Source organism: Genypterus blacodes, unplaced genomic scaffold, assembly GCF_046128005.1.
Source record: "Genypterus blacodes isolate CSIRO-AG114 ecotype Tasmania unplaced genomic scaffold, CSIRO-AGI_Gbla_v1 ptg000058l_1, whole genome shotgun sequence".
NCBI lineage: Eukaryota > Metazoa > Chordata > Actinopteri > Ophidiiformes > Ophidiidae > Genypterus > Genypterus blacodes.
Genome location: NW_027466870.1, coordinates 5,582,309 through 5,610,280, shown reverse-complemented (window position 1 = coordinate 5,610,280; position 27,972 = coordinate 5,582,309). Strand labels below are relative to the sequence as shown.

The following is a 27,972-nucleotide window of genomic DNA, read 5'->3' as shown; positions in this document are numbered from 1 at the left end:
ATTGCATATAATGAAGCGTCCCACTGATTACCAAACATAGTGGACAGCAGGGGTCACTATTTCTTAACTTTAGGCTGTGGCGGTCCAGCTCTCGCGATGTTTCGGCTCTGCATGTGACGTCGTTGCGTTGGATACTCCAGTTTCGGTCCACCGTGGAGAACCGTCAACATAGTAACCCGGGAAAGACAACCTCAGTGGCGGCCTGCGGTGTTTCGAACTCGGGATCGCTCATTTCCACCGGAGTATTCTTTTGCACTGGGCCCGCGTTGGGAAAGCAGAATGGCTTCGCGTTGCTTACAGGATTGCTAGTTGAGTTGACACAACTGCTAGCTAATAGCGGGTTGCTAGCGTTAGCTAGCTAACAAACGAACAGCTGATCAAAGAAGTCCGCAGAAGTTATTTCCTCATTATGGAGACGTCATCGAGGAAATCCTTATGATCATATAGACTCGACTGGTCGCTGTCCTAAAGGTATGTGATATGTCACTTTAATGAGATTGTTAACTTGGGAACTTAGTGACTTCCCGATCAGATAGCTAACATTAATGCCCTCGAGTTAGCGGGTCCGGCTATGTTCCGGGCCGAGTCATACGAACAGAGTCATTACATGTCGTGTTGTAATCAGATGCTGGGTCGAGCTCAAGATGGATTACCGTTAAATAATACCAGATAGCCTCATTGGCTATTACAGAAACATTGAATATTGAATAAGTAGTTTTGAAACTTAGTATCAATGATCAAGTAAAGTAAATAGATCTGGGTTGTCCTAGTTTAGGGGTCCGCCTAATTCCTGGACAGACAGTTTCGGCTGTAGGTCTTCACTCATCTGACTTTCTGTTAACGTTGCTTGAAGGCTTTGGGGAGCTAAATGTTAACATAATCCTGTTTTATGTTCTATTATTATCTGTAGTTTAAAGTTCGATATCATCTTGGGTCGTTAGCAAACACTGGTGAAGGCGAATGTGTCGTTAGTTGAGTATTGGCTGCTAAAGTAGCTTGAATAACCGTGTAGCCCTCTGAGTTAACAGGGAATATATAATATACTATATAACCTCTCATGTCAGCAGTGTTTGAATTGTGATGCTGGTTAATATTAAACAGAAATGGCCTAATTTAACACCGTGACCAGTAGTTTTCAGTTCAGAAGCAGCTACGGTCGGTCAGTCAGTCAGGTGACACTTAATGCTTCCATCAGTGTAAAGGAGCGGAGTTTCACTCAGTTCATGTTTCCGCTGTCACTCGTTTCAGTAATATTTGCTTATTGTTGATACGGGTGCCGATAAGGGTCAAGGCTGCTCCTTTAACTTTAGTCAAGCTCATTTCCACATTTGCCTACACTTATGGGTGTGACCGTCATGTTAATCACTTAATCGCCGTCGTTTACTTTAGATAACGGGAGCGGAGCACCTATGGAGTGCTTTTGTCTGTGCGGAAGCGAAGGTTGTTTGTTTTTGCTGCCGGTGTTGCCTCGCACGGCCCCGCAGGCTCGGCTCATGTGATTGTTAGGAGTAAACTTGTTAGGAGTTCTGGACAATGAGCCCAGTGTGAAATGTGTCGATGTCCAAGTGCTGAAGGCCACGACAACAAAGTTAGAATGTTGTTCCTTACACCGTTAAAATGGGGTTCAGCTGCTATGAATCAGCATCATTTATTACAAGAGAGAAATATAACAACAAACAAACAAACACACAACTGTCAGAGAAACACCTTCAGTTTGTGATTTCTTGACCATGTTTGATGTACCACTCTGCTATTCTTCATCGATAGACAATAGGTGAAGAATGTGCTCCAGTAGAACCAGTTTAAGGTGGAGGATGGCAGTGATGTGCTGTCAACACTCTGTCATAAAGGGCAGACCTGCTATTTTAGGAATGTCCCTCGTGCTACCAGGTGTGTTGTTTCCTGGGCCCTTCATGTGTTCAGGTGCTGAACTTGAACTGCAGCTCGCTGTCTAGACTGTTGTCCCGGCGAGCTTAAAGGCTTGCTTCTGTCTGAGTCAGATCCTCGGTTCAGAGCTCTTGATGCTTGTTTGTTGTCTTGTTTTCAGTTTCAACACACTTGGCAGCTTGTGAGCTTGTGGACTTAGACCGAGGGATTTCACTTGTCAGAGGTGTTGTGAAGTGACAAAGACCCGAGTTTGTTAGTGTTGTCGTTCCGTACATCTCATAAGTAATTTATTTTTGGTGAATTTGTGATTAACACAACATCCCATCCTTCTGTCCTCACATATTGATTGATGCATTACAAGTGAGGAATACAATGACCTGCCTGACCCAGTTAGTCTGTAGTCAAAGAAGCACGTAAGTCACGACATAATGCTGTTTCACTTTAAATGGGAGAGTCAGCTGACGAAGAACCACGCCTGTGTGTGGACTGTGTTGTGGTATTTGCCACCTCGCCGACTGAATCGAGAAAGATCTCCTACGATATGATCAGATGTATTGTTCCGCTCTTATCACCTGCCACTCATTGTCCAGAAATCTGAAGTTGGAATCTGTCACATTATAACAGTGGTTGGTCAGCAGGCGGCACTGATCAGGGATCGTGTCCTCATCGTGTCCTCAATGTACAAAAGTCAATAAACTACAGCTAATGTGCCAAAGGCCTACTTACATTGTTGCTTTGTGTTTGAGTGTCTTTTTCCTCGTTTGTGTTGCAGGTAAATAGGAGAGATGAGGAGCAGCAAGAGGGCTGAAGTGTCTGTCAGAAGCTCTGCACAGCAGCTCCCAGGTCACAACAACGATACAGGTGCAGTTATAGTTTCTTCTCAAAGTTGGTGGTGCTCTCATCATCATCTTCATTTTCTTAGAATGAGGAATCTTTTACTGAACTGTGTTTTGAATGTTGTGCTTCTCTTTTATTCTCTTCATCTTTCTCAGACCTGACAGCGCCATGGAAAAGTTTGACTCAGTCCAAAGCTGCTGTAAGTGGACATGGAACAGGATCTCTGTCTGATCACTGTGTTAGAACAGGGATGACTTCCTCTTATCTTTACTTCATCCAAGGAGGCTGACCTTTCTGAATCTCTCCTTACAGTTGCGTCACATAGAAAACCACCTGGAGGCAGTTCCAGGGACAGGGGTCCTGCTGGAGTTGGTCATGGACCCGAAGAAGAAGAAGTCTTCCAAGAGGGCAGCCTGCAGGGGTAAGTTACTCCAAAATGCAAAATAAAACCTGCTGCATGGTTCCACAGACTGTTCTGATTGTTCCCTCTCCTCTCTCTCCCTCTCTCTCAGATGGCCATGGATCGGAGGACTTAGGTGGGTCTTCCAAGCGCAGGGGTCGTACTCACCAGAGTCCAGAGAAGAGCAGCTCTCGCAGTCCGCTGAGAAATACCACCCAGGAAAGCAATGTCTGTAGAAACATCACCGTGGAGTTCAGGGAGCCACTGGCCTCCTTCAGGTACGCCTACTAAATCAGCCCACAGGGATATTAGTGTGTGGACTGGAGTGTGTGTGTGTTCTGTCATTCTGAGACGTCTTTGAAATGATACCAACCGTTGTCTAGCAGTCCAGTATGTGTATTTCACATCATGAAGGCAGAAGGAGACGAGGATGTTAATTGGTTGACATTTTTGTTGTATCCGTTACTGTGTCAGTACCAGTTGAGCCGTTTGCCTGAGAGCTTCACTAGTGGGCAGGAAAGACGTAAATCTGGGACCATATGTTCATGACAACCCCCACTCCCCACCACCCCCACCGCCAAGGAGTGTGTTGTTACCTCAAGAGCTTAAGCCTCATTTCGTGTGCCTGCACAATGATAAACTATAATCTGTAGAGATGTGTTAATAAATAAACTGTCTGACACATAAAGAGCTTCTGCTGTATTTACAATACACAGCAAGAATCAATCTAATGTTCTGCTTTGCAAAGTGACATTTAAATCTCTGACATGACCTGATAGTGTATTTCTGGTGTTGCTGTATCTGATGGAATTACATCCTGTATCTCTGTGTGTGTGTGTGTCTGCAGCCAGCAGGCCTTAGCTACATCTGTCAGAACAAACCGGATCAGTCTGACTCCTGCAGATAGAGTTCTAAATATGCAGCGGTTTCTTAAATGAAAGTATTGATTCTTCATTTGTGCAGCGATTCATGAGTCGGTTATCTCAAGAATCATGACTCCTAACAGAATCAATATTTCCTCCCACCCGACCATCTAAAGAGCACGCTCCCTCCCCGGGCCGCTCATAGATGTGTTGTTTGCATACTCTCCCTCTGTGAGTCCATCTTTATCCTCTTCCTGATCCTATGTAATCTGGTTTGTCTCCAGGGATGCCACCCCTCCACCACCTCCATCCTCTCGCCTGGAGACCTACAGCCTGAACTCAGTGCCTGGATGTTTACACTCATCCTCCCCTCCTGCCTCAGATTCTTTCCATAGCCAACTGGTCTACCAGAGAGACACCAGGGACAGACAGACTGACAGAGACCTGGACAGCACACACTCCTCAGCTCTGGAGAGCACAGAGGTCTGCTACCTCAATGACCTGCCTGCCCTGAGCGCTCTGAGGGCTTTTGCACACCAGTCACATCCTACAGGTGTGAAAGCCCCTTCAAGGGTGGGGACGGATCTGACCAGCACACCCATAGCACACATCACCCAGAGCATGGACAGCCAGGAGTCGAGCCCGTGTCTAACAGCCCCAGACTCTGCCTCCAGCAGCCCTGGCTCAGCTTCTCAGCGGCTGGAGAATCTAAGGAAGCATCAGCCTGATAATAAGCTGGAGAAGCTGAAAGAGCGTATTCGCAGACAGAGACAGCACCTAGAGGAGGCAGCGGAGAGAGACAAGCTGCTAGGCTACCTGGACAAGCCCTTAGGGGTGACTGTGGGGAGTAACACTGTGCCCACAGCCAAAGTACGGAAAGTGGCTGCTGCACCACCGGCACCTGTTTACAAAGGTATCTGTCCCTTTGACCCTCTTCAAACATATAAAAGCATTGTAAAGTGGTGTTTTGGATAACGGCGTACAGAACAGGTTTCTGCAGTAAATCCTTGTGCTCTCAGGTTTAAACAGCACGGAGACAAAGATCCGGACCCCTGATGGGAAGGTTTGGAAGGAGGAGGAGTTTCATAACCTCAGCAGGGAATTCTACAGAGACCTGTCACTGCAATATGCTGGTAGGCGCCGGACACACAACACTGGTTTGTTGTCATTCCGTCTGTCTAGGGCTTTCTGTGACGGCACCATTTGGTTTAAGGACAAATCTAATTGTGTTTACTGCCTTGATTTCAGCAGATAGATCATGCGCTTATAACAAAACACACACACACACACACACACACACACACACACACACACACACACACACACACACACACACACACCACCCACTGCAGTACACCTACACAGGTGCTTCCCTGCTTCACCCCACACCCCCACGGCAACAAACGCCGCAGGAATGGGATGCTGCATATCGGAGTGACCGACTTTGTGCAAATCCCCTGCGAGGCAGCTGGAGGATTACCACGGTTACCAGAGCGAGCGCTCCACAGGCCGGCCCCTGCTCACCATGAATATGCAGTATATTATGAAATAGTAGATCAACCGCTGCTGTTTTGTGATTTCAGTAAGCACACGACTACAAATGACAAATTAGCATGTGATAAATTGTGCGGCGCAACCTCGTACAAGCACGATGATCCAGAGCGTCTTTGTTTGATTAGAAGTAACCAGTCGGAGCACATTCTTTGTACACTACAGATGAGCACATACACACACTTATGACCTCCCTTCTTCTCATAGGATCTGAATGTAACTGGCACGCAGACACACACAGTCCAGGCCGTTTCTATTCATGTGAAGTTACTGAGGCTGTGGCAGGAAATGATGGCCACTCTGTTAGTTTAGAAGAACAGTCAGCAGTCAGGCATCAGAAAAGTGGATTAGAGATTCTGCTGAGGATAAGGGAATGTTTGTCTGTCAATACATCTATAGAGGAATGAGTGTGTGTGAGAGTATTCTGTCTTGTTTGAAGGGGTTGATGTTTGTGATGAGAGTCGTCAGAGCCTCCAGGGTTGAGTCAGCAGCCTCTGCAGAGTATTCATATTTACAGGGACTCATCTTCCCAGAATCTTGTCATCGTCTCTAACTGGCCCCAGCTCTGTTTTGTGCCTGGGTTTCTTTCCAGGAAACGTGACTCCGTTTCCTGCGTCAGCCGCACACACACACACACACACACACAGTTGAGCAATAATGACAGCGTGCCCTTGGTTATGTTACCTTTGTATGGTGCGAAGGATGAAATGTGTTCCATCTCCAATAGAGGTGTGATTCTTGGCGCGGTTGCTTCTGTCGTCACAGCAAAGTTGTGACGTCTTCTGATTTGCTCCCTGATAGCGTGGGATTTAAAAGCCGCACGTCTTTAGATTTATGTTAGAAACGTGTGTCATGTGGATCTGTGGTGTTTGTGACTGACTCTGTCTTGTTTTGTGTGTTGTGTGTACAGAGAGCCCCAGTACCAGGCAACAACAACAGAAACAACAGAGGCCAGCAGACCGGTCCAAAGAGAGGAGGCCTCCCAAACCAGTGAGGAAGGTCCAGAGACCTGCACCCGCCTCTGACCTCAAATCCAAAACCTGTACGTTATTATAATTCCCTTATATGAGAGAAGTAGAAGCCACATGCTGTTTTGTTTCTCTACCTTGTGCCAGGAGGAAAGTTAAGTAGGTGAAACAGTCTGGCAGGATTTGGTTACTTGTCAGTGCTTCTATTCCATATCCAGGGGATTTAAATGGGCTTTGTCCTCCAGGGTCTGGGCCCTGCTAAGCCACTTTTATATTGTATATTTTAAATCTACCTTTTATCCTCTTTCCCTTGTAAATGTGAGTTTTAGAGTGTTTCTGCCCCGGTCTTTCCATCCACTCAGACCAGACCTGCATGGGCGCTGTTACATAAACCAGCGCCATTGTTGGCTGCTGAGGCTGCGGGTTAAGCCTCTTATCCCACTGTGTGTGTGTGTGTGTGTGTGTGTGTGTGTGTGTGTGTGTGTGTGTGTGTGTGTGTGTGTGTGTGTGTGTGTGTGTGTGTGTGTGTGTGTGTGTGTGTGTGTGTGTGTGTGTGTGTGTGTGTGTGTGTGTGTGTGTGTGTGTGTGTGTGTGTGTGTGTGTGTGTGTGTGTGTGTGTGTGTGTGTGTGTGTGTGTGGGGACAGTGTCATACAGGAATGGTAACCACACACTGTTCTTTGACAGCTGAGGAAATTGACTGAAGGCCAAAAGGAAATATGTTCACCAAAAAAAAATGCTTTAGGTGTTTTCTCAGCCTGATTCATGCTTCAGAGATTATGCAAGAAACAGTTTAAATATAGCGTTTTGTTTCCTGGAAAGCATTCTCTGATGTCTTCCCTCATTCGCATGTTCCCCTTAACTTCTGTGGCGTCTCTGAAGTCTGGCTGCTCACTGTTCCATGCAGGAGAAGGCTCTAAAAATAGTCCCCTGATCGCTGGGGCCATGTTCAGTTGGCTCATCTGCCCCCCGTGCAAACAGCTGCTTGGCTTGGTGTCCGTACGGCTTCAAATCCAGGGATCGCCGTGTGCCGCGCCGGCAAAGCTTTGTCTGTCAGAAGTGTCCAACAAACTGCAGCAAGCAAATGCAGAATGGACTTTATGTAATTTGCATTTACTGTAATGTTTAGGGAATTCCTCTGCAAATACTGAACCGGGCAAAGGTCCATGTCTCTCTCTACTCTTTGTCCTCCCTTAGCTTTTAGCTCCACATGTTGTCATAACAGATGAACCCACATGTTGGTTATATTATCACAATAAGTCTGGCTGCCATGTCAGTGTGTGTGCAGACGGACACACACATCAAGTTCAGCTTCTGCTCTTTGCTCTTGAGTTCCGCAGTAGACTCGGTTGCATAATTTAGCAAGGCAGGGATTGGTGCAATTCCCCTGCGCGGGTAAATTCATTTTATTAGTATCGAGTGTTCACAGTTGTGTCTCTTTTATGAGTGCATTTTTGTGTGTATTTGCCAAGTAAGTCTACGACAGAAGCGCTGTGTCTGCCTCCACACGCAGACCACATAAATCATGTCTGCAGTGTCAGCGCCTAAGGTGTTAACTTGACATGTTTCCGCAGTGATCGGCCCTGCATCATGGCGTGACGGCCAGAAGGTGGTAAAGATGATGCTGGGTCAAGTTTCCAAGTCGCCCAGAGATGATGGACAGCCGGCTGAGAGATTGCGCAAAACAGGTGCGGCCCAGAGATTTAGAGATCTACACCTAAAGACTCACTCAAGTACACAAGTTAGGACTGATGTAATCTAGTATAACAGCCCTGCAGTCTGATTCAACCCTGTAGTGTTGTGTTTGGCCTCTGTGAGATTAATGGCTGCTTCATGTGTTTTGTTGCATGCTCTCCATAGTGACAAACCACTAACTATCCCTTTTAAAAGTTCCAAATAACTCAGATGGAACATTCTACTGGGAGCTTCACTAAAAGAGGAATAACTGCAGAGCTACAGTGTTTCGATCGCATGAGATTATCGAAGTGCTTTGCAAACTGCCACACCTACATCTGAGACCCAGAGTGAGACTGAGGAGAGGATATGTAGGATAAGTAGCCGCAGTGCCTGAGTCAGAGAGATTGACCTGAAAGGAACAGAGATTGTCTGGCTGGCTGTTTCTGGCTGCCTGCACAATTAGACTTCACCCCCAGTGCAGGCAGTATGTAGAGAAGGACAGGGACATGCTTCCACAGACGGGGAAGACAGTTGTGTGTTATGTCTGTGTATGAGAAGTATTTACAACCTATAGATGAATAGTAAAGCATTGTTTTGGCTGATGACTCTAACCAGCAGTGTGACCTTGCCTTTCCTTTAATGTCTACCAGATCACCTTCACCGCTCCACTTCAACCTCACGCTCAGAATCAAGCCGGCGATCGCGGCCGAACAGCAACGAGAGGGGACGCAGCGGTACTCGGGCGCAGTCAAATAGCCGCTCCAAAACCACACACACGCACCCATCTCCACCTCAGGACAAGGCCTCGGCGGCTGCAAGCACAGAGCTGCTGTCAGCGGACATCCAGGGCATTCTGGACGACCTTCAGCTGGAGTGCAAAGCAGCTGAGAGAGAACAGAGGGACGGAAGAGACAACAGAGGGAGACGGGGGAGGGGGGGATCAGGGTCACGGACAAGGGCTCCAGTTTCTGCCTGGGGGTCAAGCACGGTAACATTCAGCTCCCAGAGGGGCTGTCGCAGCGCCAGCCCCACCGCACGGCAGAAAGAGACCGCCAGCGCCGCCGACATGGCGCAGAAGAAGCGCCACTACGACGCCGACACAGTGCGGCAGTATATTACCAGGCAACAAGAAGATAGAAAGAGGCGCCAGGCGGAGGAAAAGAGGTCACAGCGGGAAGAGGCAGAGCGGAGAAACCAAAGGCTACAAGAACTCTACAGGAAGCAGAGGCTCACGGCTAAAGCAGCAGCTCTTCCTCCTGAGGCTCCTGGGGTTCCTGTTCAGAGGCGACTGCAGGAGACGTACGACAAACTGCTGCTGGAAGAATCCACACACATGCAGCCCATCGCTCTCTCCAGTCAACTGGTAAATGCACATAAGACACGAGTCGGTGCTTAAATGAGTAAATACACAAACTTCTTGCCTTTGTAACTATTTACAAAATGCTGAGGTGTGTTTGTTGTGTGTCAATATTGTGCAGCAGAGACAAATGTACCAGCCCTCAGGAGAATCAGACAAAGAGAACAAACGGCTGGAGCCCCCACAGAGCCCCTCCAGCAGTGACAGGTCTCTGACTGAGCTGCCACCTCCATTATCCAGGTACACACACGCATACTGTACTTGGCGTACCGTCCTTTCCTGCAAACGCAAACAGCCTCAGAGCAGATTTATTGACTCAGGTGACGACAAACTCTTGAGTACACATTCCTGTACCTCCTTGAAATAATGTTTGGGGGACAACAAGAGCGAGTCACCTGTTGGCTGCAGGGAACTGACAAACTGGTTCCTCGGTTTCTATGGAGACCACATACAAGTGTCACTTATTGTTAAAGAGTACCAACGGAATCAGACACAGTGACTTGGTACAGTCCAGCTCCCTTTGGAGATTAATGAGGAGTAAACATGTGACCTTAAGTGATCTAGTAAGATGATTTAGGCTCTAAAATTTTAGTTACACACATTGATGGTGCTTGACCAAGCCCTGGATGTTGGAAACGTTACTTTGATAAATAACCATTGGGGGGGAAAGAGGAGTGTGTGACTTCTCTCTTGTCCTTACTCGTCCCAAAAGCATAAACTGTCTTTCTTCTCTTCATCTTCTTACCCTTTCCCCTCTTCTAGGAATGATCTGGATCTCCATGATCCCTCCTTGCTTCATCCTGTCAGCATGAGCCCACCTGTTCGCCCGACAGCTGACGCCTTCAGCAGCCCTCTAGCGCCCTCTGGTGACCATCTACTCTCTCAGCTTCTCAGGCTGGAGACGGCCATGGCTGCGAGGGAACACCAGCACACTCGACCACAACCAACCACACGTCCTCTCATCAGGCCAGGGACTAAGGATTCCCGCATTGAGGCCATTAAGGCTTCAGCTGCGTTTCTCTCCGACCGATTAGAGCGCGAGGCACGGAAATTAGTGGGCGAGGGGATCAACTACGGCGTAACGACCGCTGTGGATATGGACAATATGCGTGGTCCAACTCAGACTAACCTTGATGATGATGATGGGGGCCTGGTGGGCATGAGCAGCCCCCTCCTTAGGGACACTGCTGCACACGCCACTGCAGACAATAACGTGGCGTCCAGGATCCAGAAGATTTTGCTTAGCGCAGGTCAAAGTTCATACAATGGCTTGGCTTTACCAGGCGTAGGCAATTTGCACGCACTGAGAGGGCTGAGGGAAAAGACTGGCACACACACGAATATGACCACACACGCACAACAGAGGAGGATGGTCAACGGTACGGAGACGTTAGAGAGGACGGACAAAATGGGAGGACATAGGAGAGGATACGAAGGGAGGGAGGAGAGAAGGACAGATCTCCACGAATCAAGCGGGGGTTCCATCAGCGAGGGTCCGCTGAGCGAAGGCAGCTTTTCTGAAGACGACGCAAGCGCGCTTCACTTGTCACACAATCACACGCCGAGGCCGACGGGCCACCTGCGTACTGCGGAACACTGCGCGGCGCACAGAGAGGACAGCCATCGCCTGGCACAGTTCCAGAGGGAGGCAGCAAAGTGCTTGGCCCTCAACTCGCCCTTCGCTCAGCAGGACGGCAGCAGGGCGGCCTGGGAGGATCTGAACAAAGGTAGCCCGCTGAGTGTCATCAACATTTTCACTAAGAACCTTCAGGGTCACTTTAAAGGTCAGTTCACTTATAAGTGTCTTATCACTAAATGTGTGAGTCTGGAGTTACATGTTTTTAAGTATAGGATAGAAATATAAATCATAGAAAATCTAACTTGTAATTTATGATCCTGATCCTGCTGTGTTCATACTGTAAGATGATGTTTGTCTCTTGTCCTGTAGTGGGTGAGGACAGGTCAGAGAGGAACTCCCCGTCTGTCCACACGTCGTCAGGCCTCGTCTCCAGAGACATGGGTGTCTATGAAGATGACTTTGTCTCCTCTCCTAACAGTGCAGCCAGTGGCCACACCAGGCAAGGATACAATTCCCACAGGTAAGAGTTAAGGTTAAAGCTTCCTCTGACCACTGGGTGGCACTCATGTTCCACCACAGGGAGGCAGATCTCCCCAACTGCTCATTCCATGATATACACACATAATATCTTAATACATTATCTTTGTGTTGTTTTTTTTGTATTTTCTCAGACCTGTATTAGATTTTAATATTTTCTGACCACCTGTTTTTCTCCCCTCTGTCAGTGTGAACAGTCCCTATGAGGATCTGATCAAGGGGTCTCCACATGAGCAGACTAAAGGGGGCATCAGTCCCTATCATTCATCCTTCCACTCGTCACATCAGTCGCCTCACCTTTCCTCTGGCCTCCCTTCTGCATCCTCACCGCTGTCCAAGAGCTTCTCCAGAAGAGAGAGAGGGAGAGGTGAGCATCAGTTAGCTGGTCATGCTGTCACACCTCTGAGTGTTCACAGTTAGAGCTCCTCTCCCTCTGTTGCTCTGTATTCATATTTCTCCTCTTCTCCAGGCAAATCAACAGACCAGAGTGATGGAACTCTGGTAGAGGAACAGAGAAGCTCCAACTCTCCCTCCTCAGAGGCCTTATCCTCCGAGTCAAGGAAGGCCCAGAGCAGGAGCACCATCTCTGATTACACACCAGGGGGAGCCTCAGGACACTCTCACCACAGGTAACTGAACATGGAGTACATGTTGTATAAGTGACTGGTATCATAGAGGGGCTCCTAATTTAAAAAGCATACAAAGAAGCTGAGTGAGAAGTGAAACTGAATGTACAGAGGTCTCGGAGAGGAGGATGGATGATGTTCCCACTGGTTTACATGACCTACATCAGGTTTGCTTTGGTATTTCCTTCCTGGTGTTGAGTAACTTTCATTAATTCCGCTTGGTGGGAATAGCGGCCTTGTTGTTAAATGGTTTCATCCGGTCCTTTCCATGGTTGGGCACGCAGACCCACATCTTTAGAGTAACGCCCCTGTTAGGTCATCATTTTATAACTGTTATAACATGTTTGTGATTAAATTGTACGTCTTGCTGACCCAGAGTTCTCCCTCTAATAAGCATTATTATGATGCCACACCAGCTGGGCCGTTTCCTTTCCAATCTCAGTCCACGTGTCCTGTGGTATGAATGGGACCTTTTCAGCAATTTATCTAGTCATTATTTAACCGTGCTTAGAGAAGTCATTTTGAAGCTGCCAGAGCAAACAGTCTTGAGGCTTGCTGTTCTGCTGAATGCTTTGATTGCTTAAGCAGCCGCGTGTTCCCCAGCAGCAGCAGCAGGAGGGTGCAGCTCGCCCCATGGCGGAACAGTAGCCCCTTTGTGCGGTCGGTCAGGGCGGCCAGCTTCACCACAGCTTGGGCTTGTCGCCAAAAGAGAAGAGAGAGAGGGTTTTTTTTTGTTTTTTTTTCCAATTTAACCCCAGTGCCCAGTCATGACATTGGAGCTTTCTAATGCTGTGATTCTGAAGCCCATGTGACAGATTCCTGCAATTCCATAGGACCCATCTGTCTGTCAATGAAAAAGCAAAACACTATATATGTTCTTCTTAGTACCGTTCACAATGCAGGCTCTGATGGACCGTAGAAGTATTTATTCAGGAATAGCACATCCATTTCTAAAGGCTCCTTTGTGAGAAGGCTTTTGGCTGATTGCATGTTTATCTGTTTCTGTTCATATGGTAACCTGCCTCCAGCACTGAGATAGCATTGCTGTATTATGGCATGTTAACTGAGTCTGATGGTCATGCATAGAGACAAAAAGAGCAACTGCTGCCCGTGGGAGGAAGTGGTGTGTTTATCCTGACCATCGCTTAGCAGCACAAACCAGCCATTCATAGTCTGTCTCACAGCAGGAACATTCTACTTGGGTCAGTTCTACTCTTTAAGTAGACCTGGTTCCCGTTCCCGTTGTTATTTGGTCAACCAGCTTCAAGCCCTGCTAAGTCCACTCGTTCTGTCGGGATGATGGGATGTTTGTTGTTGTAGATCTGACCCCCAGGTGCATCACATTTGTTTTGGCAGCTGTTTCAAGGTTTCTTTATTAGAACCCAATGGTACATTTGTTGTGCAAGTGGGAAATTCAGCAGTCCAAGGTTAAAAACAAGACTGGGACAGATTTAGAATACATCAAATCAATACATTACAACAAATATCATCATGTTGTAAAAAAAAGTAGGAGGGAAATTAAAACAATAGTATAAGAAGTCCTAATATCATGAAAAAATGCTTCAACAGACACCTGCTCACTTAAAAAGACTTTGCCAATATTGTCAATATCATGACTCTACAAATATTTATCCTAAGTTAAAGTTGGCAGTATGATCATGGAGGATATGACACAACCTGCCCTGAACCCAGCGTATCTACTTTTAAAAAGATTTTTGAGTTTAAATTCAATATTCCAACATGAGTGCACCTTTCATTACCTAATGGTACTCTCTCTCATTACTGCATAAATACCTGAGCTTTGTTTGCCTCCTCTGCAGTTTGGGGCCGGACAGTAAGAAGACTCCAGCAGGCAGAACCAGACTGGCTTCTCCTCCTGCCTCTCCAGACCTCGGTTCTTCTCCAGGGGCAGAGTCTCCCAGCGAGTCCTTGACAAACGGCTCTGCGGCGGGGCCAAGCAGGCCCAACACACACACCGCAGGACGCAGCGGTAGAGCCAACACCAAGACCACAGGTAAACACAACTCGTATAGATATCAGGGATGAAATGCAACACAAAAGTGATTGATATAAAATGTGGACATATAATTCAGCTATGGTCTCATGTAGAGAAATAACATTCAGAATAAGTATTCTAAGTATTAATTTCCCTCTGCCCCAACCCTCCCTTCTCTCAGGTGAGCTGCAGTATTCACCTGCTGTGATGCATCAGCGAATGACGGCGGAGCTGCACTACCTGGCCGCCCTGGAGGAGTCGATCCGGCAGCTGGGGGACGTAGAAAAGCTGAGGGCCGTGTCCGTGGCCCAGCAGGAGAGCGTGTCACTGGCCCACATGATCAAGGTGAAGAGGGGGTTAGCTGCTACGGGCAGTAAGCGTCTCAACGGGAGAATAATATTGACCAATCTAAATTTCTCTGATTTGAACATGTCCATATGAAATATTATAGAATAATCTTAATATATATCTGTCCTTATGCATTGTGCTGACCTGCTCTTTGACCCTTGACCCTGTAGGCTCAGCAGCAGCGCCATGAGGAAGAAGTTTATGAGCTAAAGATCAAGGCTGAAAGGGAAGCCCTGGAGACCCAACTGCACCTGGAGGAGAGCAGGCAGAGAGTAGCTAAGGTAGTACAAAGCAGCTTACTTTGTTAATTATTCATTTATCTCATCGCCTTTTGAATTCCAACAAATATTTGCGTTTCTTTTTCCTTGTGTCTTTTAATGTGTGCATGTCTTCGTCCAGGCTCACGTGGACCTACAGGAGAGCATGGTGATGAACCAGAAAGAATCTTTGGGAGGCCTCCAAGAGGCCACTACGAAGATGATGAGTCAACAGGCTGAGGCAGCACGGTACACAGCCGACGCTGCCCGACACATTAAGGAGGTCAGCAATCACTACCTTCTCTTCTGTCTGGGAAAACAGGCCGTGTCTTGATTCTGGAACAAAAACTGATTGATCGTTGGCTTTCAGTGAAGAAAGACACAATAAATGCAGCAGAGGAAAGAGCAGTATCCAGTATAAGAGTCATTAAATCAACTGATCTACGGTATATATTCTCTTCTCGTCTGTTAGATGACAGAGTTGGCACGCTCCCAGATTGCCGGAGCGTTGATTGTCCCTCCTGTTGCTGCTCCCGTCTCCACCCTGTTGGACCAGCGGGAAGAACAGCCCGGCTCCAAACAGCTTCAGGCCAAAGCCGACAATGACAGGTAATAAAAAGAAGCCGCCCGGTCTCTCTCTCTCTCTCTCTCTCTCTCTCTCTCTCTCCTTGAGTGGTAAACGCCTCAGAGCATCAGGTTTACTGTGATCTACACTCATGATCTGTCAGACACTTTAAGTCATCACAGAGGAAAGCATTCAGATTTTGTACGTCAAGTTTTAGTTTTGTATCTTTTTATGCTAAATCTTCTCTTTTCCTCTCTTAAAGCTCCAGGAGTGAGCATTCAGGAAGAAGGAGCAGGCCAGAGGAACCCCTGTCTTCCTTTAACAGCCTCAGCCACTCAGACTCCCAGTCCTTCAGAAGACCTAACTATAGGTACCCATCACACACACACACACACACGCACGCACACACACACACAGGTCTTTTGAGTTGTCATTGAGACAGAATGTATGTCCTGTGTTTCCCTCCTCAGTGGAGCAGACAGCAGCAGCAAATACAGCGCCTCACATGTGTCCTCGGACAGTAAGTCATGGAAGAGAAAGGAAGGGGGGGACATGAAAAGGAAGAAGGACATGAAGGAGAGAGAGGCGGCTAGCAGCTCCATAGAGGAGGACATTCCTACAGCAGCAAACGACTCTGTCTGCAGTGACAGCATCCACTCTGTGGTGGACGACAAAGGTACTGAGATGTGTTGCAAAGTAGTACAGAAGTGGCCTTACACACATTTACACACTCACAGTACGAGTGGACACTGAGTCTTTCTTTGTGCTCTCCAGGTGACAGTACATCGGTGGCGACAGAGTACTCACTGAAGTTTGACGAATCCATGACAGAGGATGAGATAGAGGAGCGCTCGTTTCGTTCTCTGCTTCCGTCTGAGGCGCACAGGCGTGGAACTTTAGAGAAGAAGTCCCGCCAACACGAGGAGCTGGAGGAGGACCCAGCCCATCACAATACAACTGAGGCCTTAGGCGTCGCTAATCATTTTAAGGTGAGAGAGCAGTGAAGTCGCAGACACAGATGAACAAATTGAGGCAGTTCCATTAATCACATAACCTCTTCTCCCTTCTTGCCATGGATCTTGTATGTCTTCCTCTCACTCTAAACTATCTCAGGATGCAAGCACAGCCTTCTCGTGTGGCCAGGACAGCTTCTCCCAGTTCACCATGGACATGGTGCGTCAGTACATGAAGGACGAGGAGGTGAGGCTGCAGCACCAGAGCTCCCTGCTGCATCTCCGTCAGAAGGCTCTGAAGGAAAAGACAAAGGCGGAGCTGGCCTGGCTGGAACACCAGAAGAAGACGCTGAGAGACAAAGGGGAGGACGACAAGATGCCGCCCATCAGGAAGAAGCAGAGGGGCCTGCTGATGAAGCTCCAGCAGGAGCAGGTACTGATGAGCTTTACAGTTAATGACATCTGGTGCCAAACAGCCTTCATGAGGCTTTACAGGTTTGACTGTGCTCTCTCTCACGTCAACAGGCTGAGATCAAGCGCCTTCAGGAGGCCAACAAGGCGGCGAGGAAGGAGAGGCTACTGTTGCTAAAGCAGCAAGAGGAGATCGAGAGGATGAGGAGCTCAACACTCCGACTCAAAGAGCGTCTCAAGTGTGCCGGAGGAGAGGAACCACCTGTGAGTACCACAGCCACTCATCAGTGTCACACACACTTACCTGCTGAACATGCTGTCATGCCTGTGTGTTTGTGTTTCATCCCCTCCCCCTCCAGGAGACTCCCATGTCAGAGACCCCAGTGTCAGCGGCTGCGTCCCCCAGCGGCAGACGGGCCGACGAGGACACCCGCAGCCCCTCTCCCCCCCTCTCCATCTCTGGAAGTGAGACCAGCAGCATCATGCAGAAGCTGAAGAAGATGCGCTCCCACATGGATGAGAAGTAAAGACCAACCTTTTTATTCACATTTAAGACTCCCCACTGTTTCTACTGTGGTTACTGTAGGTGTGTGTTGGGATGTGGGTGTGGATACAGACAGTGGGGGGGGCGTCCTGATGAAGTTTCTGTAGTACTGTGATGATGAAGAAGCCTCAGCAGCGGCACAGAGCGCACAAAGCTGTAGTTTGACTTTGTGAAATCAAAATCACTAAAGCCTTTGTGACAGCTGAATGGCTTTGCTGTAAGGAAACGCAGATTTCTTGTAATCTTATACGGTTCCCTGTAGTGTTGTCCAATATGCTGCGGAGAGAACTCACTGTGAATCATCACCACTGCCCATCTTCCTCTTGATGTCTCTGGGCTTGTGGTGTGTATGTGAAAATACGGCTCCTCTGTTCTCATACTATAAGAGGATCCACAGCGTCTCCTAGCTCACCTCAGATCGTCAGTTTAAACCTCCCTGTTGTGTTCAGGCTGTAGAAAGCTCTTGGTGATTCGTGCAGAACAAACACAAGCCGTGCATTCCATTTCCTCTTGTATTGTCTGATACTTATGTGTGCTTGAGGCGTTAACGTCCAAGGTTCTAGTCTCTCCCAACAACTTCTTTTGATTGTGTAGGCGGTATCAGATCAGTTGTTTCAGTATTAGTCAAAGTAAATACTTGATGCAGGAGTGGTGTAATGGGGTGTGTATGGAGCAACAGCTACACCAAAGAGCAGCAGAAAATTATCAGGTCTATTGGCCGACCTCAGGGTCGAAGGTCACCAGGACAAAGAGTCATGTGCTGGTTTAATAGATCAATTGGTTTGACTCTTTGATCGTACTGTAGATGCCTGATCATACCAATCAGGAGTCCTGGACTGTGTTGCAGTGAACAGACAGAAGATGTTTGCTTTCTCCTCACCACTCAGCGTTCTCTCGGCTTTTGTTGCTTTTATTATTTTGCTTACTCAGTATGTGCAGCCCATCCAGACTACATAAGGACGGAGAGCTCTCTTTCCCTGCCAGCATTACAGACACCACACCCACAGTGGCAGTATAGACTCACATTTTAGAGATAACACCATGCAAAACAGTGCCAGAGGGCTGTGATGATGCTTTTCACCGGCTAGGTTACCTGCCACGTCCCATTTTGAAGCCATCTACCCTCTGACAATAGCCGTCTGTTCCCCTCCAACGCCGTTCTCTAGGTTATTGTACGCACCCATGTGAATGAGTACACTGTTCTAATTCACGTCACGCCGTTATTGTTCCTGATGCAAATGTTTTGTTAGAGATTAACGACACTGACAAAACTTCCCTCCTCTTCGCCCCCTCCTGAAGCGATGCGGCTCAAACCAAACCTCACACACACACCACTATGGCTCAAACCTCACTCACCCCGCTGTGCGCTGCTCACATTCTAAAACATGTTCCCAACCAGAAGCCAGTCCAAACGATGGTTCCGATTTGAGGCCTTGGGTGCTTTTCAGATCACATTTGCTCATATGGTTCTTCTCTCTCTCTCTGTCTCTCTGCTTGTCTATCCTCCATCTGTTCCCTTTCGTGTTGAATGTTTTTGTTTTGTTCCCCTCCCTCCCTCTCCTTCACCGTTGTGCATTTTCACACCCCATGTTTGTGTCTGTTATGTGTGTGTGTGTGTGTTGTAGAAACTGTTCTCCCGTCCACTGCTTCTTCTCTGTGTTCACGTCTCATCACTGGGCCTCCCTCAGTGTCTGTCTCCCCAACCTCCACCCTAAATTCCAGCTTTTTATCTACAACCAGTTGTCCAGGTACTGTACAGTGATCTCTACCTCTCCTCCTGCACCTCCGCCTTAACCCAACCTCATCCCCCCTTACCCCTCCTCCTCCTCCTCTACGCCCTGGAACATGCTTGTGTTCCACTCCCCCCTCCACTGGCACTGGGACCTGAGGGGCGGAGCAGTGAATGATGAGTGTTTGGGTTTGTTTGGGATTTCTGACGGGTCTTGAGAGTCTGTGCTGGGATTCATCAGGGAGGGTGTTTGGGTAAAAGCTTGAATCTCGCCCAAGGAACGCTGCCTTGCTCAAATAAGCTAACCTTTTGACCTTTTGACCTTTTGATGATGTGACGTTGTGTGTCAGGCATGCAAATAACACCAGTGTCCACATTAAAGTATGCTGCTTGTGATCAAAATGACATCATATCATGTAAAGCCCACCCACTTTGAGAGAATTGAAGATGGCGTTCTGTCAGGTTTAGTTTAATCGGGCTGTGTTTCTATGTGGTGTTCACTTCCCGTCGCTCTCTCTCTCTCTCTGTCCTCTCTGGATGAGTTAGTTTCAGTGCAGCTCTCGTCAGTTCCAACCCTGTTTTGGAAGTTTACACTACAAATGAAAGTAAAGGATAACCTCTTTAGCAGGAACAAGCTGTTTTTAAGTTCTTTCTCTTTAATGATCTCAGTAAATCTACCAGCTTTCCTTATTAGGTAACTGTTGCCTGGGATTGGATAATAAATACAAATGGCCGTTGCCTGTAATAGAATTTGGTCGGTCCCCCAAACTGTAGCTTCACTATTTAGCCTGTCATCAGTTTACATTAGGTGAAGTGAAAGGCCTCCTAATTAGATCAAGGCTAAATAATACTGCACTGTAACCCATAGCTGTGTGAGAACACACACACACACACACACACACACACACACACACACACACACACACACACAGCCAGCTCCTATAGCCCTTTATACAAGGTACATGTAAAGATACTATATGTTGTAGTAGTAGACAGAGAAGGGAGTCAGAAGTTGCCTGGAATTCTAAATGGATGAGGTCATTCTAAAGAGACCACCCATAGAGACATAACTGCTTCTCTGCTAAGGGGCTTCTCTTTGTCTCTCAACCATAATGCCTCTGATCACCTTTGTACTGTATGTTTGAAGTGTGTGTGTGTGTGTGTGTGAGACTTTACCCAACAAAACTCCAACCCCCCGCCCCCCTGGGATGCATGAATCTGACATTTCCACGACTTCTCTCCCTGCTGTTGATTTCTCCTGTGACATCTTCACCCTCCATTGTTTCCCATTGGATGGCTGCTTATGCATTTTTAAATGGGGGTATTTATTCTAGGGCTGGAAGGAATGAAAGCATGGATTGGTGGTTGAGGTGTGAGCGTGTGCTGTTTTGGATGTCCAGGTGGCTTTGGGTCTTCTTGCAAGGTCACGTTTAACCATTTCACTTTGTCCCACTTCTTCTCTCCTCCACCCTGGTTGCCGCTGTCTTTCCTCGCTCCTCACCTCCACCACTCTCCTCGCTGTTTCTCTCTTTTATCTCTTTCTCTTTCACACATTCCTTCTTCTCTCCCTCCATTCTCTTTCCTTTGCTTTCATTCTTACCATCATCCCCTACCTCAAGGTTCCTGACCAAGCGAGAGCAGCAGCTGGTGAACAGGCGTCGCCATGCGGAGGAGCTGCTGCTGTGGAAACGGCAGCTGGACCAGGAGGAGGCAGAGGTCCGTAGGATGGAGAAGGAGGCCCTGGCTGCTTTGGACCGGCAAACATCCCGGGACCAGGATCACAACGCATCACACAGTCCAGAGAAGAGGATGTCTGACATTAGCCCCGCCTCTAGTCATCATCAAAGCTCAGAGCACAGACCTTCCAGTGAGACAGGTGAAGACACAGGTGAATCCCAGATGGATTTTTGCCATGATGTAATGTCAAATAACCATGAAACGGGACTTATCTGAGTGTTTGAAGATGGAATCAACATTCATCTGAGTTCATTTTTATCTGTCTTACCTTTTTTCAGAGTATGTGAACGAAGCGACCTCCGATTCCAGCATACACACGGAGAGATTGGCGTCCCAGCAACCTGAATCTCCATCACCGGCACGACCCGCATCGCTCCATGAAACACCCTTGACCTCCGTTCAGAGCAGCCCTCCAGGTTACACTCAGGACTTCAGCTCAGCTTCCCCGCCGCACAGCAGACACGTAAGCAGGAATCAGGGTTTCTATTACACAAGACTCTGCAGAATGCGAAAAGTGAACAACACTTAGAAATAGTTGTTTTGGTGGTAGAAGCTCAGGTAGATATTATGCACATGTATATAATCTAGACACAGCTGTATGTTTAGCCCGTCTGCCGATGAAGTAACTCTCTCCTCTCCTCCTTCTCCTCTTTGATCTGTGCAGTCTACCGCTCCCTCTAAAACAGACGGGAGCAGTAAAACCAAGATACAGCTTCACCCCACCTGCCGGACCCCCGCACAGACGCAGACCCGGCCCACTGACACCCCTGTAATTACCGGTGAGTTCCCAGTGGCTGTCACACAGAACATAGGCTTGAATTCCTTTTGATTCTTGTCTCTTGCCGCCACACATTAACACACAACCTCAGTAACATTTTTGATGTGAATGCAAAACGATTCTCTCTCATTTCTCAGAGGAGGTTAGTCTACATTGCTGGCACTGTGTTGTTGGACATAATATGATTCTGCTAGGAATGCATTAGGCAAGCACTTCACTGATACCTAACCTGCTTAGCTTTGTGATAAATGAACACTTTGCGTCGCAGTTTCACTTGCACTGCACTCAGTTATCACACGAGGAAAGACAGTTGTGCAGGCTCAATACTGTAGGTGTGTGTGACTGTGTTTCATTCATTTACAGGCTACTATCAAATCCAATTTTGTGTATCACTTCATTCTATAAGATTCAGACACAGTTTGTCCATCTGTTACACACCAAAACAATATGCGTTCAATCAGAGGTTTGAGTTGAATTGGAGTCAAGTGGTGATAAGATTCCCTGTGTTTTGTTCTTTAGTTTGCTGTTAAGACTTGTAACTCTGGTTCCTCTTGCTGATTGCGTAAATAATCTAAATTTGCTTTTAGATCCTGTTTCAGACCAGAGTGACATAGAGGGCCGTATCAGGGCCCTGAAGGAAGAACTCAGGAAACGGAAGTTCATGGCCTACAAGCTGAAGAGAGAGCAGAAGAAGAGGCAGAAAGAACGCCTCAAGGCACAGGAAGCAAACCTGCTGAAGCAGCTGGAGGTGTGTGTGTGTGTCACAGTACTTTGCTTGTACTGTATGTGGTCTACCAGAAGGTTGTTGCAGTGTTTTGTCTTTTTATAATATTTCACAACATACTTTGTTCTCGCTATTTCCCTTTTTTTCCCCCAGTCCTATAATAACTTCATTCAGAAAACCAAAGCAGAGCTGAACAAGCAGCCAGACCCCACAGCTGTCACTAAGCCCTGCTTTAAAGACGACACGTCTGCTGCTGAGCTGTCCAGTAATGAACCATCGACTCCACAAAGGTACCAAAACCATTCTGGACAAGAAATGCAAGAGCCTGCCTGCATGTCTATACTTAAATATAAGAGAGCACATGTAGATGGTGCATTTAAAAAACAATTTCCTCCCTTTAGGTCTGAAACCAACAAAATCTTCAACACGGGCTCTGAACCTGAGTGGACCCACACTGACTCACCCTCACACCACAGTGGTATTTGATTTATACTGATCATTACTAAAATACTCAACATACTTTCATTCTTTTCACATGTACAGTATAAACAGTACATGGACATTCTGTGATGCTTCCTCATATTCCTCTCTTCTGTTATGACAGATGTCTTTGCTCAAGCAGGCCGGAGCAGATCCACATCCCTGCCTGAAGATTTGTCTGATGAAGACCCACCGACACTCACTCCAACGCCAATGCATGGCAGCCCAGAGCATCCCAGCTCCGAACTAAAGAGACGGCAGACCCCAGAGGTTCCTCCCAGGCCCCCTTCCAAGGAGGCCCAGGCAGCAGTGACTGAAGCTGACGAGAACATTGTGTCTGACATTCAGGAGGAGTTGGATGTAGAGGCAAGCAACAAGTCTGATGGACGTTCTGAATGTATTCTCAAACTATTCCCGGAAGACAAACTTGGCGCGACTGTATCTGACCGTGTTTTGCCTTCTGTGATTGAACACCAGCCAGCTGTTGGCCTCGAAAACAATCAACAAATAAAGAAATCATCGGAGGCTGAAGAAGTTGTCAAAGCCCTTGAGCGCAACGGTCGGTCTTGCTCGACAGACTCAGTCACCGTCTCTGCAAAGAAAGAGAAAGCAGTTCCTTCTCCTTTGGCTGATTATCACAATGACTTTGAATCATCGGTGGATTCCTCACCCAGAGAGGAGAAACAAAGCTCCAAACCTGCTGAGACAAAGAGTTCAGGAAAGGGCTCCGGCAGCAGCCAAGATGAGGAGGAGGAGGAGGAGGTGGAGGAAGACTTACCTGCAGAGCTCAGCCACCATTCTGGAGTTAGCATCGATAATCACTATTCTGGATGGCTGTTAGATCTCAATGGACAGACAGGAGTTCCCCAACATGCTGACAAGGACATTGATCTGTCTCCTCTCATGGACGAGATGCTGAGCTTTAACATCGGAGATCGGGTTCTTGTTGGTGGCGTTCAGCCTGGTACACTCAGATTCAAAGGTACAACCAGGTTTGCCAATGGTTTCTGGGCAGGCGTGGAGCTGGATAAGTCTGAAGGGAGCAACAATGGCACCTATGACGGGGTGGCGTACTTTGTGTGTCAGGAAAGCCACGGTATCTTCGCTCCTCCAGACAAGATCACACATCTGTCAGAGAAGTTTGAGATGTACCCGGACACCACCACGGAGGATGAAGACTCTTTCTTGGATGACTCACCGGATAAAGATGGGAAGGAACATGAAACGGATGAAGGGAAATGTCACAAACAAAGAAAACCGAAGGGTAAAACGGAACAATCATCTTACAAAGAGGATGGATCCAGAGATAAAGCCATTACAGATGACACTGATCAATCGGATCAACAACAGAAGAGACAAACTCCTCTAAAGACACTATCCCATCTGAATTTCGAGCATCACAGAGATTCTGAGCATCAGGTTACTAATGGCAGAGGAGCGGACATAATCTTACATTTCGAGGATGCTCCAACATCGCTCCTCATCTTCGACGCGGACAAGTTAGACTCGTTGAAGCAGAGTCCCAAGGAAATGACTACCATTGCAGAGCAAAACAATCTAGAGCCCGACCATCAGCGTTTCACACCCAATGATCTCTCCGCAGAGGTAGAACGGAAGGACACGGGAGATCTACAGGACACGGTTACTGACAAGCTTCTGACTAGCATCGTGACGGACGCCTTGAGACAGTTTGCTGAGATAAAAAAGGCCAAAGAGCAGAAGATATCAGCTGCCAACCAGACAAACAGAGTCATCTTTGCTGAGCCTTTTGAAGACCAGGACTGGGTCTCCTCAGTGGACCAAAAGGACGGTCTGCCCTTCTTCCCTATCGCAGAGAAAGAGGAGCTTCGTTCCCCAGAGCTGCGTAACCGACCGGTGAGAGACACAGTCCCCACCATGTGTTTGGAAGCAGCAAATATATATGAATAGAAATCAAATCAAAACAGTCTGATGTGGCAGATTATTGGAAAGAAAGAATTCAGGGGGAAAGCTAATGACATTCCTTGTTGATTTGACCTGGAAAAGCCCTAGGTTTCTAAATGAGCCAAAGTCCAACCTTATGTAAACAGTTTTTTATGGAATTTAGGAATCTTTGCTGCCATCCTGTTGTATGTTAAACATAAGCAAAGAAGCAGCTGAGCCAAAGTATCAAATCTTGATTCATAGTGTAAGTCTGCTGCTGTTTTGGTTAGACTTGAGTATTTACTAGATGGTCTAAGTTACATTACAAACACAATATTTACAGTTTTCTGCTTTCCTTTCATAACAGGAGAGTCCAGTGTTGGGGATCAGCGGGCAAGAGGAGCTCGCCAAGCGTCTTGCCGAGCTGGAACTCAGCCGAGAGCTGCTGGATGAGGAAGGTGACGAACAGGACTGGTTCGACGAGGACTTTGGCCTCAGCTCCAGAAGGGAACAGCAGAGACTCAAACAGATGCAGAGAGAGGAAGAGGAAGAGGAAGAGGAGGAGGCCAGGTTAGGAGGGTTGAGGTCTGGGTCAGGGGTAGGACTGGGTGGGGAACAGCCGGTCAAGACCCCACCCAGGCCCGAGCTGCCTCTGCCCCTGCCCCCTAAACTACCTGAGCAGCCCGCCATGGTGGTCCCTCACTCAGCCACAGAGGTGGAGAAGATGGTCCACGCTGCTACTCAAGAGATCTGGAAGAGCTGCAGGCTGGGAACAGAGGAGGGAACACTGAGCTTTTCTCAGATCCCCGACCCCCAGCCTTCACAAGAGTACCTGGGCAAGGAGCCCGGCAGCCAGGACCAGGAAGCCCTCTCCATCCGCAGCTACAGGAAGGTGAGTCAGGAAGGTAGAACGGTCATGTCAAAGAGTTCCTGAGCAAGACATTGAACCCCTAACTGCTCCTGATGTGCAGGCTGGCTCCTTGCATGGTTTGCCTCTCCCGTCAGTGTATGAATGGGTGACTGTGAGGTCAAGGTGGGGGTGATGCAGCCTGTCAGTGGAGGGACAATGAGGGTTAGAGGTCTAATTGGGAATATTTGCTATTTCTAACAAGGCAAAGGGATTTAGGAAGTTAGGCCACATTCTTTTGCCCATGTGTAATCATGCAACAAGGAAATAAACAAACCGCATGATTGACCACAAAAATTGTTGACCTACTTGGCTGCCATCTACATTTTTTAGCATATCACACATGAGATCACTTTGTTTCATAAGATGCATCTCATTGCCCTACATCTCTGCCTAGGCTGTGTATGACCTGACATGGGAGATCCTTCAGGAAGTCTACGCTGAAGACCCCAATGCCCATAAACCACAGTGGGTCAAACCAAGGCGGGTCAGGTCCAGTTGCTTCCACCGAGTCAGAACACCAGGAGACATTACCAGCGTCCAGGTACGGTAGTACAGGATAACATTCAGACTTTTTATTGGTCTAAGTCTAAACAAACAAGGTGCAGAATTGCAGTTCCATTGACACTTCATGGCTGTACTGTACTTGTGCTGTTGAACAGGACTACGTCACAACAGAAGTGCTGACGTTGTACGGACTGGCAAAGGATCAGAACCAGAAGACCGACTGGCAGAAGATGCTCAAGTTTGGCAGGAAGAAGCGCGACAAAGTGGATCACATACTGGTAAGAAGGGACAGATGTTTAGTCATTGATTTCAGAGAGGACAACTGTGTCTGAAACGTGGATTCATAACCAAGGAGATTTCATACGTGTTTACATGCAGTTAGTTGTTTATTCAGCTGGATTTAAAGCGCACAAAGAAATCAATTAAAACAATCTGCTTTCAGTCACTAAGGTAACACACTGCACTTGTCTGTTAGGTTCAGGAACTTCATGAAGAGGAGGCCCTGTGGGTCAACTATGACGAAGACGAGCTGTTTGTCAAGATGCAGCTGGCAGACAGTGTGTTTGACGCCTTGCTAAAGGACACTGCAAACGCTCTGACACTAATCTCTGACACCAGAGACAAAAGAGCCGCCCTCTCCTGAGAGCTTTTCAGTTTCCTTTCTAACCTACAACCTCTAGCTCAATCACGGTTTTATAGTCATCCTGGTGACCTCCAACCAACCTGTTGCTGCTTTGTATTCCAATAGTTGACGTGCCAACAGCAATCCTCAGATGCCTTCTGTCCGACCGTTACCTCTAACCCAAACAACACCTACTTACATGTTTTCTGTGGCATGGTTTTGCTGATTTGCCGCAGCCTCAGTAAATGTACAGTGTCTATAGAATCTGTTTTACACACGAAGCACCTCTCGATCAATCCAGCCTTCTTAAACCTTGATTGGACTTGATGGAGCAGGCGTTTTCAAGTCACTTATTGCTGCTAAGTGGATCGTTTCACAGTGAACTGTATAAATTCCTCTTGAAACAAGAGCAGGCTGTATATTTTGTACTGAATAAAAAATTAATTATATGGATCTAAATACGGCAATAGAAAACATATTTGAGATCGGAAAGTGTGTGAAACGTTTTGCCTTCAAATTGTAATATTTATTGATTGTTTGATTACAGGAGAACAGATTTGGAGTTGTAAGTTATAGAGAACAGATAATCTTAACATGTTGTAAACAAATCTAATGAAATTGTTAAAGCACAAACAGAAGTGTGAATGTGAATATGGCAATACAATGTAATAGGAGGTTTAAGGAGAAAGCAGAGGGGTATTTGTTCAGAATATTTAAATGCTGTTAGGTGAAACGGTTACATGGCATCCTTTACTCTGGCCACAACTGTCTGATCGGTCAGCACAATCATGCGTCACCATTTCATACTTTACCTTAATACTGTAGTGTGTAAGTAGACTTCCTGGACTGATGCTGACTGGCATTTTTGGTTAGATTATGGGACAAAAGAGTGCATTAACACTCAGAAACTAGTTAGATGATGACATTCTTCAGTCTAAATTCACTACGTACTCCCAACAGGTTCAGTATAAAGCATGTAATAGTGACACAGAACAGCATTTTGCATTTTCCGAGTCATATACTGTATTGATATGCTGGATTGGAGCCTTAATTTAACCCAGTGTTTTTCATGACTTGAGATAATGGCCAAGGATGTGTGCAGTTCTCTTTTTATATTTATTAGCCGGTAAAGGAAGCTGCAGCTTGACCGTTTCACCAACAACCAATTATGCCATGGCAACATCGCTATACGCTTTGCCACCTGCTGCGGCGGCAACACATTTGGAATGACA

At 47.3% G+C, this 27,972-nt stretch overlaps 1 protein-coding gene across 6 annotated transcripts; it reads left to right on the top strand.

Moving 5' to 3' along the window:
• Positions 1-124: 124 nt before the first annotated feature.
• cep350 (centrosomal protein 350) lies at positions 125-27,972 on the top strand. Of its 6 annotated transcripts, none has more exons than XM_076152995.1 (38): positions 125-471; positions 2,660-2,748; positions 2,880-2,923; positions 3,037-3,145; positions 3,237-3,402; positions 4,272-4,900; positions 5,007-5,120; positions 6,449-6,580; positions 8,079-8,192; positions 8,832-9,544; positions 9,660-9,778; positions 10,301-11,322; positions 11,487-11,637; positions 11,843-12,021; positions 12,124-12,283; positions 14,101-14,294; positions 14,458-14,621; positions 14,795-14,905; positions 15,024-15,164; positions 15,354-15,490; positions 15,715-15,816; positions 15,917-16,122; positions 16,221-16,435; positions 16,560-16,832; positions 16,925-17,074; positions 17,170-17,333; positions 18,980-19,102; positions 20,703-20,971; positions 21,099-21,283; positions 21,485-21,599; positions 22,186-22,346; positions 22,476-22,612; positions 22,724-22,800; positions 22,927-24,677; positions 25,072-25,596; positions 26,009-26,155; positions 26,274-26,396; positions 26,594-27,972. In XM_076152995.1, exons 2-38 carry the CDS (start codon positions 2,673-2,675, stop codon positions 26,759-26,761), a joined length of 9,366 nt encoding a protein of 3,121 aa, XP_076009110.1. In that variant the 5' UTR covers positions 125-471; positions 2,660-2,672; the 3' UTR covers positions 26,762-27,972. The 6 variants fall into 6 exon arrangements, with proteins under 6 accessions (XP_076009110.1, XP_076009111.1, XP_076009108.1 ...); XM_076152996.1 differs by having other exon boundaries at positions 15,709-15,816; positions 20,703-20,959; XM_076152993.1 differs by having other exon boundaries at positions 15,709-15,816.

Excerpts from the sequence above, each read along its gene's own strand:
- cep350 (XM_076152993.1), top strand. The coding sequence starts at position 2,673 with ATGAGGAGCAGCAAGAGGGCTGAAGTGTCTGTCAGAAGCTCTGCACAG. Across the intron at positions 21,600-22,185 it reads TGACACCCCTGTAATTACCG|ATCCTGTTTCAGACCAGAGT; the intron begins GTGAGTTCCCAG and ends ATTTGCTTTTAG. Across the intron at positions 22,347-22,475 it reads ACCTGCTGAAGCAGCTGGAG|TCCTATAATAACTTCATTCA; the intron begins GTGTGTGTGTGT and ends TTTTTCCCCCAG.